Source organism: Scatophagus argus, chromosome 7, assembly GCF_020382885.2.
Source record: "Scatophagus argus isolate fScaArg1 chromosome 7, fScaArg1.pri, whole genome shotgun sequence".
Classification (NCBI taxonomy): domain Eukaryota; kingdom Metazoa; phylum Chordata; class Actinopteri; family Scatophagidae; genus Scatophagus; species Scatophagus argus.
In genome coordinates this window covers 18,090,138-18,104,427 of record NC_058499.1, presented here as the reverse complement: position 1 = coordinate 18,104,427, position 14,290 = coordinate 18,090,138, and the positions used below count along the sequence as shown (strand labels likewise).

The following is a 14,290-nucleotide window of genomic DNA, read 5'->3' as shown; positions in this document are numbered from 1 at the left end:
CATGTTATATGCTGTAACATAGCTCTGCTTATAACTGATTTCCTGTGTAGATTTTCACACTGAGATATTCGCAGGGGTAAACAGCTCACAGTCGTAATGATAGTAAAAAAGGTGGACGAAAGAGGACTTTGGTTATACTGTGTGAAATGCTACAGTGATAACAAATAAAATACATTTTCACTGTTAAAAAGAAAGAGGCATGTACAATCATTCAATGACTACATGTACCACAATGCACTGCGGCTGTCAGTTTAGCCGAGCACTGTACTGCCTTACAGGCGAACGGCTAAGACCATACTGACATACGGACTGGCTTGCTCGGTAAGTTGTTCATATTTGTTTTCAGACAGCTATCGTATATATTACCAAATATGTTGTATTTGATAATGGCTACATTTGTTGTGCAATTATTCCGTTTTAACGTGTATCATACGATTTGTCAAAATTCTTACCGGGACTTGCTAGCCTACATTAGCTTGAGTTAGCTGTTTTCATCATCCAGTAGCTAGCCATACCGATGAACCCTCAGTAAACGCTCAGTGTTTAAAACCTCCGCACCTGTAAGTAACCTTAACTTGGTTGTAAACCTGACCCCGGCAAATCATTTCTTCTTTCGCCGTTCAAGACTCGTCTGTAGATAACCATATGTCATGGTGACAGCGTCTTCAGCGATGACGTTAACGTTACTGATTTAAACTGGTGAAGCAGGTACATTAGCCACTTCTTTCATTAACGTAACAGCAACTGTAAGCTGCGTATAGAAGAGAACAGAAAAGTGCGCACCGTTGCAGTTACACCTAAAGCAGCGTCAGCAGGACTCAGTAACGCTGAACTTATGTACTGTAGCCAGCTGTCACTGAACGTCTCTCCTGTGGTAACGAACGTGTCTTCGTTCTGCTTTCTGTCACGCAGCTTTCAGTGCTTCTAACATGGATCAAGACAACAATTCAGAGGTTTGTACCAGTTCCGTACTTTTTGTATGGGGGAGGGTGTGTTTTTGACTGATGTTTTCCGATATGTTATGCTCACTTTGGGTTAGAGGACACATGGACCGATGTAGACTGTGTAAACATAGCGCGTAGCACGTAAGTTGTTTTTCAAACACTGCGGTTTTTATTTGCCCTGAGCAGTTACCTAATTATGTGCAATCAGCCTGTCTTTCTCAAACTGGCTAGACTTAGACAGGAATAATCTCTTAATCCAGTGGTGATGCAAACGGGCCTTCTGTCTAAGATATTGTTTGCTATTTTGACGTCTGACAGGATGACTCAGTCGGTCCATCAGAGGATCCCTCAGAAGAGGAACTGCCTTGTCTACCACCAGGGCTCTGTAAGCTGTTTCTTTATCTTTACATACAGTGTATGCTGTATTGCATCACAAAGATCTTGTAATGCCTATTTTGAAACAAAGTAACCATTTGCCATGCTGTTGTCTCTTTTACACACATTTAATATGCAGGAAAAATTGGAAAAAAACCATTTAACTACAGACAGTTTGCTCTGGTAGCCTTTCACAAAACTCTTACAAACTGTATGCTCTGTGCAAGAAAGTTATTTGCCCCGTAGGATATAGTGCTACTACCGGGCCTAATGGTAGATTATTTCACATACTTACACATAAAACCTTGAAAATTCAGTTTTTCCTGTTGCAAATGGTTTTGTTACTGTTCTCATTATTATCCACATATTTCAATACAAATTTTCCACATCCACAGATGTAAAAAGTCTTCCTCTTCTATTTTTCTCATCCTTAAATAATTGTCTTGTGCTCCTGTGTAGCGGATGGTGAAGCAATGGAGTTGCTATGGCAGTTGCGTGCCCAACGCCGCCAGTCATCCCCTGAGCTCCCAGAAACAGTGACCTGTCTTACTGCCCCTGATGGTAGCCTCCTATACCTGGTGGGCACTGCCCACTTCAGTGACAGCAGCAAAAACGATGTGGCCACGGTGAGCCGATGAGAATTTACAACCGGATTTATGCAGGACACTGTGTCACTTAACACCCTTTTAAATGTGATAGGCTGTGAATTGTCAGTGAAATAATGTAGTACATCAGTGAATATAGAGAAGGGCTGTAGAGGAGCAAGTGATGATTAGGTTGGCCAAGTGTAATCTTGTCTTGATTTTTTTCTGCATTGATTTGCCTTTTGTCTCTCTCTCTCCCTCTCTCTCTCACTCACCCCTGTATGCTCTCTGATTCAGTGTTATCTTACTTACCAACTGCTCCCTCTCTCACACAGACAATCCGTGCTGTACAGCCAGACGTGGTGGTGGTGGAGCTGTGCCAGTACAGGGTGTCTATGCTAAAGATGGACGAGAATACACTGCTGAGGGAAGCCAAAGATATCAACCTGGAGAAGGTTCAGCAGGCCATCAAACAGGTCAGGATTTCAGAAGGCATGGGAAATAACAATGGTGGTAGTGTGAAAAACAGCAAAAGAAACTGTGAAAGGTGAAAAGAAGAAAGGGAGGATTGAGAGAGGTAGAAAGGATAACAGTTAAACAAAGTGAGTGTGCTGTATGTTCTGAATAATGCAGTACTAGTGGCTTGGAATTTGAAACCATTCTTATTTTATAACAGAGAGAAACAGTGACAGGGATTGCAGTCTACTCTTAATGTTAATAGAGAAATTAGTATATTTGATGTACTGTGTGGCAGACAGATAGGATTTTGTGAACGAAGAGACTTTAGAACATGTGTGCTACTGTAGTAGTACATTTAAAAAGTCAATGTCAAGAATAACCATTGAAGTCATATCTGTGTTATGTGGGTGATTATTTCTGCTCTCTGTGTCTGTCAGAATGGGCTGATGTCTGGCCTGATGCAGATTCTCCTGCTCAAAGTTTCAGCTCACATCACGGAGCAGCTGGGCATGGCTCCTGGAGGAGAGTTTAGAGAGGCCTTCAAAGAGGTAAAACACACACAAAAGAAGCAAAAAAAACCAATAGGGATGTGTGATAGGTTCTTGTTTTGTTTTTGTTTTTTCATTATTTTCTTTCCACACAGGCTGGACGGGTACCGTTCTGTAAATTTCATCTTGGGGACAGGCCAATCCCTGTGACATTCAAGAGAGCCATTGCTGCTCTCAGTCTGTGGCAAAAGGCCCGTCTGGCTTGGGGTCTTTGCTTTCTGTCAGATCCAATCAGGTATATGTTCAACATTGTCACTTGTCATACCAGCTAGTGTTGCAAGACAATCTTTCTCAGTATCTATCATTAGACACTGCAGTTTAAGAAATATATTCAGAAAAGAAGAATAAAGCTTTCATTGTTCTGAGCCTCCATCCTGATACTGTACATTCCTTCTCAACTTACACAAAAATATAGATACTGAAAAATTTTTGTGAAACACAGTTACATGCTAAATAAGGAGGTTTCTCAAAGAATGTCATTCAGCTAGTGCTTTTCATCTGGACTAGTTGCTGTTCCCTCCACTTGGTGCTAAATGGCAGGAGCAATTGCTAATTTCATTTTACAAAGTAATAAATACTGAAGGAAAAGTGTTGTATGCATCTTATATAAGGATTTTAATGGAGGATGCCAAGTGTTTCAAAAACATAAATGCAAACTGTAATATGATTTTGGAAAATAATGTGGACCTTAGTGCACTGTTTGTTCCTCTTTCTTAAGTATAGACAGCATGCAGCTGTCATAACAAAGATACTGTATGAAAAGATAACACGAATGACCTCTCCTTCCTATGTGACCACCAGTGACTGTGTTGGACTGTGTATCATGTTTTAGTAAAGAGGACGTAGAGAAGTGCAAACAGAAGGACCTGCTGGAGCAGACCATGTCAGAGATGATCGGCGAGTTTCCTGCTCTCCACCAGACAATCGTGGCTGAAAGGGACATCTACCTCACACACACACTTCGCCAGGCAACTCGCTGTGTGGAGGCCCCCCCTAATGCCCAGAGTACGTATTACACTGTTAGTGATCACATCGTCCTTGTTTGTAGTTTATTCACTCCCAAATACTGTTCATTTTGTTGATTCTCCTTTAGAATTGACTGTTAAACAGTTTGATTGTACTTTTTAAATTTATCATCAGAATTATACAGCAGTGCTTGATGTAGTTTACACATGTCAGCTTATTGTGTATATCTATCATCAAATTCTTTACAGAATTCTTGCGTAATCAACCAACCAGCAATGGCATTGTGGTTTGAATGCTGCAGGAACCATTCATGGAAATGCTTAGTCATTCTGGGTGACAGTTTAAACTGTATTTCACAGAAATGGTGGCATGTTTATTCGCTGATTTTCTTAGCAAAAAAGCAAATTTTGTGGATCATGTTGTACTTTTTCAACAATGCATTTTCTTCTGGATAATTTGTGTATTTTTAAAGCTGACTTATAATGCTGATTTTAAAGTTCATAAGTGTTTACTAGAATAGGCTTACATGCTTTAATGTTTAAAAAAAACATTATTTTTGTTCTCATACTGTTCTGTCCGTTTCTAGCTTACAGTTAGCTTCATTTGTACTGAGAATATGACCAGAAGAACTGCTTCTAAACCAAAAACTCATTCATATTGGCTTTGCCCATCTTAAGGGATGCATGTCTGTAAAGTAATTTTACATGCAGCAGCATCACCCACGCATATGGCGATGATCCAAGAGCAAAGCTGGCTTTGTATAACAATGAAGGTCATGCCAGTTGCAGTATAAATATACAAAAAGCAGTATGTAAAACACAGTAACTGGCATCCAACCCACTACTCTTGTTATGTAGTTGGCTTCAAATGAGACTTTGCGTGCATACAGTTTCTGTTGAGAGTCCCTCAATATGACATTAGTCAAACATCACCCTGCTTTAGTCAAGCAACATGCTAACACCTAATCCAACAGACTAGTCAGTTAAAAACATAAAGCATGGCAAAACTCACAGTTTCCAAGTTTGAGGACAGGTTACAGACAGCTGATTATCGATTCATTTTTTAGTTTGAATCATTTGGGCCCTTGTTGATAATGCGGTGCAAAATATTCACTTATCCATGAAATTGTAATGTTACAGTTGAAGTCCAGGAGTAAAATACGTGCATGCAGTTTAGTAGTTGTAGGGACATTTCTGTCACATTTCCAAGTACACTGGGTCTTGACATCCTCAGATGGGAATAGGTGAAGATGTTTGTGTGGATTCTTGCAGCCACCAAGACTTTGTTGTTGTTTACTCACAAAAAAAAACATAATATGTCCTCTTAAAAAGAGGAGAATCCAGACATTAAGGCCTTCTTTTTTCTGTCATTTGTACTGAAATCTATCTAATGTGCTGGACGATTGAAATATTGAAAAATGTTTTTAAAGTGGTAAGAGATAACCTGTAATTTGTGAAGAATGTGTAGTTGTGGAAGTGTAGATGCTTATGTAATGAACATTTTATTCTCTTTTGTAGAAGTGCCTGCTGTGGTGGTGGGAGTTGTAGGGATGGGTCATGTCCCTGGCATAGAAAGAAATTGGGAGAAGCAGCTCAACATTAATGAAATCATGAGGTATGTTTGTCTTATTTTGACATGATACATTACAGACAGTTGGTAATAGAAAAATGCTGTAACAGCTGCTTAATGTGTTTGTCTCCTCCTCAGTGTTGCACCTCCCTCACGTTTTGGCTGGGTGTTGTGCACGGTCATAAAGGGTGTCATGATGGGAATGCTGGGATATGCCTGTTACCGTGCAGGAGGGAGTTTGGGCAGAGTCATTCTGGCTTTACCTGCAGTCCAATCTTTACTGAAGACTCTGCGGCCACCCCCTGCTTGACCCCACTGATCTCCTCGAAGCCATCAATGACATGACCGTTGATCTAATAAAACAATGCATCTATCACCAATGGCCTTAAAACAGGAGGTGAGGCTGGAGGAAAGGTTTCACCAGCCCACACGATGAACAGGCAAGGACCTCAGGGGGTCAGGACCCTCCCACCTCATATTGATGTCCCTGCAGACACAGCAGGGCTGTACTGCCAAAGAAGCCATGACAGTACTTTCATATTTCGTGCAAATTCTGCATTTTGTAAGGTTTACATATTCCAGTAATTCCCCTTGAATAGATTTAGACCCCTCCCACCACCATTCCTTTAAGTGACTTACAGTTTTTATTTGACAAGTATCATGTTCAGTCACGTGCCCTGATTGAGCCATTTTCCAAGAGGCACACTTTTCTAATGCTGTCTTCTTATTCCTTCTCTTTTCTGGTGCCAACCAGCATTTTCAGTAAATGGCCCATTTCAAGTCCAGCACTTTATAAGAGACTGGTAGAGTCTTGTACTTTATATGCAGCCAATGGAAAGGGAAAAGAAAGTAAAACATTAAGTCAGTCATAACTTTAAAAAAGACATTACAAAAATATTGTCCATGAACTCTATAAAAACCTTCTGTTTCTATAGTTGGTGCATAGAGAATCTACTTTTTGAAATGTATATTCTTCAAAACACATCAGGATTGGCATAAAACAAAATTGACTTATTCCACGTGTGCATAGTCCTCCCAAGTCAACAGACAAGTGCCTCATACAGCAGTAAGGGCTTATGGTAAACTAAATTAAATGGCAAATGTGTGTTATATGCATCTTACATATTCTACAACCAGATGGTCAATGCAAGTTTCTAATATTTTGTCTTTATATGATTACATGACACACATTTTTTATAGATATAGACCATCTAGTTTGTGTTGTCTTGGCTTCAACTGAAAGCGTACCATCGCCCCCCCATTTTGTGGTCACTCTTACATTCAACGGAGACCTGACACAGGAACGGACTGGCATTAATGTGCCTCTGGATGAGCCAAAAATTTCCCTTGTAATTTGTACATTTGATTGTATGTCCTCTAGGCAGTCTCACACCAGGGTTCATACTTGACAGAAATATGCACCTTGTACAGAAAGGTATATCTGAAAACCTAACAAGAGAACATCTGTCATTCAGCACACATGATATATGCAGTCTTATAGCTCGTAATATAGGGATCGAGATGATAATAATCAGTTTGTTTCTTTCAAATGAAGTATTAAACTTGACCATAATGATTTCTCAGTGGAAATGCCATCAAGGGAAATTTGTTATGAGCTTGTTTTGACAACTCTGAAGGAAGCCGACAGTTTAGATTGGTCAGAGTTGGGAGGTAAAGCCTTACCCTGCTATCACTGCTGCCTTTGACACTCAGATTCCCCTCTCAGCTGAGGCACTGACCTGTGTCCTTAGTATAGAGCTTATTGCACATGTCAGAACTGGCTATACGACATCCCTAGAACTTTATGTGGGAGGTATCTAAATGAATCCAACATGCTGTTGATGTTGAAATGGTTACAAGGCCGTAAACCCACATGAACTTCCAGATGTTCTCAGTTTTAATTGTAAGTGATTTTATGTCCAGTATTCAAATATTTTGATGTATTATAAGAGATGACGGTGTAATTTGTGAAATTGTCCAATTAAGTAATATGGAACTTGAATAAACAATGCAGTGCCATTTTATCCTAGAAACATAATTAAACCACTTGCAAGTAAGCCACATATTGACTAACCCAGACTATGAGTCTTCCAATTGGTAAAATAGTTTCTTGCTTTTTTATGAGATATTGAGAAGGTGGAGGAAAGATGTAGCCATGCCTCTCAGTCCCTTAGTAGTATAAGACAGGTAAACATGTCTGTTTTCCTCTGAAGTTATTTCCAAAGGTTTTATTTGCTGTATGTTTGAGAATTGCCAAGAGACATCAGTATGAATGCCTGTATTTGTTGTCAGGTTTGTTTTTCCCCACACCCTTGTGTGGTATTGTCATTGTTACCAAACCAAACATTAAATCCTAACTTTTGAGTAAATATAAAGTTTTTAGCCCTGTTGTATGACTTACATCACTTAATGATGCAATATAGCGTAATGTCAGTGTCCATTTTCTATGGACCAAAGTCCAGACATTCTGCTATTTTAAAATACTGTATGTAGTTTTATATTTAGAATGATAAACCAATAATAAGGGCGATAGTATTTTATAAACATTTATTTATTTCCGTCATGTGGTTGTTTCCGGTCGGACAAATTATAATGTAACAATGTGTCTCGCAAACATCCGCTGGAGCTTGCAGGATTATGAAAGCATGACTAACCACCACATTTTAACTGCGCCAGCGGATAGAGACGGGCAGATGGCTTTAGTTGCATGGCTTATTTAGGACCGCGGCTGGGAGCGTCACGCAGCACTCTCCCCGTCGTGTCCGTGATCAGACTCCTCGCTTCGTATGGGATGGACCGTATGGGTCTGGCGATGAGTCGTTCTCCGCTGGAGCGGCTCGACTTCGACAATGTCGCCCTCAAGAAACTTCCCTTGGACACATCCGAGGAGCCGGGGGTGCGGCAGGTGAAAGGAGCGTGTTTCTCCCGGGTGAAGCCGCAGCCGCTGACCAATCCCCGGTTCGTGGCTGTGTCTCATGAAGCCCTGGCGCTGCTGGGGCTCAACGGGGAGGAGGTCATGAACGATCCGCTCGGGCCAGAGTATCTCAGCGGGTCCAAAGTTATGCCCGGATCCGAGCCCGCTGCTCACTGCTACTGCGGGCACCAGTTCGGCCAGTTTGCCGGGCAGCTGGGCGACGGGGCGGCCTGCTATCTCGGGGAAGTGAAGGTTCCACCCGGCCAAGATCCCGTACTACTGCGGGAAAACCCGAGCGGACGCTGGGAGATTCAGGTGAAAGGTGCTGGACTGACTCCTTATTCCAGGTACAATAGATTGTTTATTTGTTTATGTTTGTTTCTTGTCAGCAAGATTATTCATCTGTTGTGCAAAAAGCAGGTGGGTCAAATCAGTTTCTTTCCTGCTGTGGTCGGTCGTGAAGTGGCACGTGAGTTTTGAGGGGTTGTTAAGATGTGACACAGTTGAGATGTGGGTTGTCACATAGCTTTATATACATAATCAGGATGTTTGATCTGTCTGTTCCATTCTCCATAGACAAGCTGATGGTCGAAAAGTCCTGCGCTCCAGCATAAGAGAGTTCCTGTGCAGTGAGGTGATGTTTTTCCTGGGTGTTCCCACCACAAGAGCAGGCTCCATAGTGACCTCGGACAGCAGGGTCATGCGAGATGTGTACTACAGCGGGCACCCTCGCCACGAGAGATGCTCCGTGGTCCTCCGTATTGCTCCCACCTTCCTCAGGTGAGCGCACACTGTCGCCCTCTGTCATCTTCCATGGCTGTCTGAGCTTCCTGAGATGTAAATGCAAGAGTTGTTTGTCTGCTCTCTCTGAGCAGGTTTGGATCCTTTGAGATCTTCAAGAAGGCCGATGAGTTCACGGGCCGTCAGGGTCCCAGCTATGGACGTGATGAAATCCGAGGTCAGATGATGGATTATGTCATTGAGATGTTTTACCCCGAGATTCAGCAGAATTACCCAGATAGGGTGGAGAGGAACGTGGCTTTCTTCAGAGAGGTCAGAGCACATGAGTGACACTTTTCTCCCACTCGTCAACACGCAATCTCAGCCATTGAAATGGCACCTAAGCAGGAAGTCAACTGGATGCCTGACATTACAGTCTAGGCCAAGAACATTTGGATCCTCTTATCCTGTTAAGCTGCTGTTGGTGGTTCAGTTGCTGCCCGTACTGAGACACTGTGCCCTATTCTCAATATGAGTTTAAGATATTAACAAGGCATTAAACCTTGGATACAGATTTTTGAAATTAGCAAGATATCACATCATTCATACTCCCCAGGGGCCATTCTCAGTTTCAGATATTTTTGGAAACAGTGTAACATCTTTCTGTCTCTGGGTGTAGGTGATGGTCCGTACGGCTCGACTCGTGGCTCAGTGGCAGTGTGTAGGTTTCTGCCACGGAGTCCTGAACACAGACAACATGAGCATCCTGGGACTCACGCTGGACTATGGTCCATATGGCTTTATGGACAGGTCAGATGCAATTGTTGTGATAGATCCTGTGTTCATTCTGTTAGTCTTGTATGTTTATTTAGTTATTTAAGTTAAAAAAAAGCGCCTTATTTTGCTGCAGCAGAAAGAAGAATCATAATTGCCATATGCATGTTGTGGTTCCATCACTTGTCAGACAAAAAAAACAATTCTCTGTCTACCTCGTAGGTTTGATCCAGACTTCATTTGCAATGCCTCCGACAACTCTGGACGATATTCCTACCAGGCCCAGCCAGCTGTCTGCAGGTGGAACCTCGTGAAACTAGCAGAGGCTCTCGCCCCAGAGCTGCCACCAGACCGGGCAGAGGCCGTCATGGATGAGTACATGGATCTTTATAACGGCTTCTACCTCGAGAGCATGAGGAAGAAGCTTGGCTTACTGAAGAAAAACGAGCCTGAGGATGAGATCCTGATCACTGAGCTGATGCAGACTATGCACAACACAGGTGGGAATGGGGAAATACTGGAAACATTTGTCTCCCCTGATGATGTGTCACAATTGGTGAGGTGATAGTCTGGTCATTGAAATTATGCATTTTAATTTGATGATTTTTATTTAATTAAATTCTTGAGCACATTCTGATCTTTAAAAATTTGTCTAGCTTTGAAAATTACCAAAAAAAAAAAAAATGATACAATAAATCTAAATATTTTAACTTCATCATTTGGCAGTACTACTGCATCTGACACCCACTAGATGGCACTCTGAGACGCTGCAGTCCACTGATTGAGCATGGTTGGTGTATGTGTAAGTTGTTGTAATTGTTCTGTCCTCCTCCTGCAGGTGCTGACTTCACCAACACCTTCCGCAGTTTGAGTCAGATTTCCTGTCCTACTGAGGGAGAAAGTGAAGGAGAGGAGGACCATGTCAAGAAATCCATAGACCTCCTACTGGAGCAGTGTGCCTCCTTAGAGGAGCTCAAGGCCGCCAACAAACCCACTATGGATCCACGGTGAGCTGCATATATTATAAGCTGTGTGTTGTTTATTACACGGTTTAATTTAAAAATGTGCTGCACCCAACTTTAACACAATTTTAATTTTGCTGTGCTCTGATTAATTAATTGGTTGGACAAAGCCATGAAACTGATTCAAAACCCTAAAGTTGTAGGTTGTAAAACCAAAACAATAATCTGAAAGATCCCAAAAAAACAAAAAAAAAAGCTCCATATAGCTGAGGAGAAGTGCAGAGCTCGGTTATAACACTGTGTGGATTTACAAGCGGTGTATCTCAGTTTACATGTAGCCTGTGGATCTCTTCTTAATGCAAAAAAATAATAGGTGCAGTCCTAAGTCCTCAATGTTACTGATCCTCAGTCAAAGCAGAGCTATTTTGCATTTTGTCCGTAACTACCTGTACCTGACTTCTCCAGAAACATGGTAGAAGGAATAGTTCATTCCTTGTTGTATCTTGAAGGTGCAGTGTGTAGGATTTAGTGGCATCTTGTGATGTGCTTGGCGGCCAGCCTCCACTAAAATCTGAAAGGCCCTTTCTAGAGCCAGCATTTGTTTTGTCTGTTCTGGACTACTGTAGAAACATGGTGTTGTAACATGGCAGACTTTGTGGAAGAGGACCCATGCCCTTTCATGGACCCGCAACCAGTCATAGATTCGGGTGATTACATGCTAATAAAAACATAATTGTGAATATTAGGTTACATTTCTGCCCTGAAATCCTGCACACTGGACTTTCAAAGTAACTCCCATGGTTACAAGTTTATAACTGAAACAGTGCTGGAGATAATATAAAATGTCATCTGTTATGCACAATGCTGTGTGAATGCCTCCTAATTATGTCTGGTTTTTTTCTGGAAGCCATAGAGGGAAAACTGTGATCAGTGACTAAACCAGATGTAGTAGGAGGAACACATTTAAACAACACGTTATCTGATTTCCAGCGTAACTTAATCTTTATTGTGTTCCTGTAAACGTCAGTGGAACAGAACACAGCGTAAAGATAATCACGCCTTTGCTCTCTTCCTCTTGTTGCCTCATCTTCTCCATAAAGTATCCATCAACAGTTAAATCTAGATTGCTTGCACTGGCAGCACTGGTTCTCTGTTTTCTCCAACATGCCAGTGAAGATTATACCTGTTATGATTTCTGTTTGCTTTTGACAGTGAGCTGGCGATGCTGCTCTCGATGGCTCAGAGCAACCCGGCGCTGTTCCAGATGATCTCAGACAGGGCAACAATTGCAAGGCAGTTGGATAGACTGAGCAAACTGAAAGACCTGATGGAGACCAGCCAGGAGGAGCTGAAGAGCAGACAAACCGAGGAGTGGAGTCACTGGATCACCCGCTATAGGTGAGATCTGGGAGGGGGGAGTAAATAGAAATATATTTCAAGGAAATACTGAGAAAGAAACACATCAGAGGGTGGAGGGACTGCATGGACCAGATAAGAGACTTTTTTTTGTGGGTGGATAGTGATGGGTGGAAGTGTGATTTATAAAGAGGGGAAAAGCAGGAAATAGGGTGTTGTGTCTGTCACTGCTCACTTACTGTAACTCTTGAGTATTTTGTGTTATCACTGCTGCAGGAAGCGTCTGGCTCGGGAGCTGGAAGGCCAGAGCGATGTGCTGGCTGTGCAGGAGGAGAGGGTGAGGGTGATGGACAGCACCAACCCTCGCGTGGTACTCAGAAACTACATCGCCCAGAATGCAATTGAGGCTGCGGAAAATGGAGACTTCTCCGAGGTCAGGCTTGGAACCACTGCAATGCTCTTGTTGTGTTCCGTGTTTGCATTAAGAATGATTTCAGAGCAGCAAAGATTAGAGTGACCTTAATTCCCTTTTGCTGATTTCAGCTTTACTGTGTTTCACTTTCAGTGTGTTTACCTGCTTTCACTTCCTGTCTGTGCTGCAGGTCCAGCGAGTCCTCAAGGTTCTAGAGAAGCCTTTCTGTTCACAGCCAGGTCTGGAGTTTCCTGCATGGTTGGGCGGAGGCGAGGCCGCCAAACAGGGAGAGAGGGACGAAGGAGAGGAGGCACAGCAAGAGGCTGCACCTCCATCTACAGCCAGGGCTCCTGTTCCCTATGACGGCAAGCCTCCAGCTTGGGCCAATGAAATCTGTGTCACATGATCTTCATAATAACTTCCTTGACTGATAGATTTCCTGCCTGAAGTGATAAGAGAGTTTATTGGTCTCACCTTTTATGTCTGTCCCCTCTCTCCCAGTCACTGTACAACTCTCTATTACCTTGGCAGGCAGCATCATGGAAGTTAGCATGAGGTGCAACACCCCATAGGCTATCCAGGTGAACCAAAGCAGACAGGGATGAAGCTGAGTTTGTTTGCGCACATACATCAAACTACAATGCCCCAGAATGTAAGATGCATTAAGTGGAAAAAGAAGGGAAAACATCCAGTTTATGAAAGATATCTGGTACACAAGAAAAGATGCACCAAAATGCACCTAAAGAAATTTAGGACAAGACTTAACTTTACAAAAAAAACCAAACAAACAAACAAACAAAAAGCCTCTCAGCTTGTTCCACGTCTGCTCTGCGTTTGGCCAGCTATTAATGACGACTCAGACAACAAGTCCTGCATTGACCAGTCTGATTCTGAGAAACTGTGGGTGGGATGTCACCTCTACATGTACCAAATAATGTGTGTGTGTGTGTGTGTGTAAGAGAGAGAGAGAGAGATATCATGTTGTGATAAGCCGCAGTAGATAAACACGCACAATATTCAAAACATCTGCAATTCTCCTGTGATAGCAAACCACTTTATAGACACTGAGCTGCAAACATAATTTACCATTTTTGTCATTTAATATGATCAGTAGGCATTGAAACAAAACTGCAGTGGCGTTTAATGTTGACAAAATGAAAAATGGGAACTGTGTGTTATATTTGGCTGTTTTAGTCAGGACCATGCAAACTTGCAAGGGGAAGTTTATTGTAGATTGTGCCACAAATGTGATGATAACAAACCATGATTTGGTAAAAAGGGAAAAAAAAACAAAAAAACATCATCATGATCATCATTCATAAATCAGTTTGAACTGTGGTACCTCAGCACAGGGTCAACCTGTTGGTTTATCAAATAAGTTCTGATTAGTTTAAATTAAGCCATTAAAGCTTAACTTGCACACAAAGTAATGACAGAAATGAACATGAAATCAGACTGTTTTACAAGCTTTATTTTTCACTACTAAATATGAATTTATATGATAGGACTCTTCTTCATTTGTAGCCTTAATACATCCTAATAAACTGAGTAGTCTATAGACTTTGATTCTGTTTTGCTTTGTTCCAAATGCGTACCTGCCATAGCTGTCCTTTCATTAAGCACTGAACTCAACCTTCACATTTTTTTTGGTTGCATAACAGTTTAACTGACGTTGCTCTGTTTGACAAAGGGAAATCTTTAAGCTTT

General features: G+C 41.9%; 2 protein-coding genes across 2 annotated transcripts; both read left to right on the top strand.

The window, feature by feature from the left end:
• Positions 1-207: 207 nt before the first annotated feature.
• On the top strand, positions 208-7,820 carry trabd (TraB domain containing). Its single transcript, XM_046393466.1, has 10 exons — positions 208-321; positions 913-953; positions 1,263-1,329; positions 1,779-1,945; positions 2,239-2,379; positions 2,800-2,910; positions 3,006-3,145; positions 3,743-3,915; positions 5,394-5,490; positions 5,584-7,820. The coding sequence occupies exons 2-10, from the start codon at positions 930-932 to the stop codon at positions 5,753-5,755; spliced, it is 1,092 nt and encodes a 363-aa protein (XP_046249422.1). The 5' UTR covers positions 208-321; positions 913-929; the 3' UTR covers positions 5,756-7,820.
• Positions 7,821-8,027: 207 nt separating this feature from the next.
• On the top strand, positions 8,028-14,138 carry selenoo1 (selenoprotein O1). The gene is made up of 9 exons (XM_046393465.1): positions 8,028-8,706; positions 8,936-9,139; positions 9,235-9,412; positions 9,759-9,889; positions 10,076-10,353; positions 10,692-10,860; positions 12,028-12,213; positions 12,448-12,604; positions 12,774-14,138. The coding sequence occupies exons 1-9, from the start codon at positions 8,153-8,155 to the stop codon at positions 12,996-12,998; spliced, it is 2,082 nt and encodes a 693-aa protein (XP_046249421.1). The 5' UTR covers positions 8,028-8,152; the 3' UTR covers positions 12,999-14,138.
• Positions 14,139-14,290: the final 152 nt, after the last annotated feature.

Bases quoted from the DNA above. Each gene is read 5' to 3' on its own strand.
- trabd (XM_046393466.1), top strand. From the start codon at position 930: ATGGATCAAGACAACAATTCAGAG. The intron at 954-1,262 runs GTTTGTACCAGT...GACGTCTGACAG, and splicing joins ATCAAGACAACAATTCAGAG to GATGACTCAGTCGGTCCATC. The intron at 5,491-5,583 runs GTATGTTTGTCT...TCTCCTCCTCAG, and splicing joins AACATTAATGAAATCATGAG to TGTTGCACCTCCCTCACGTT.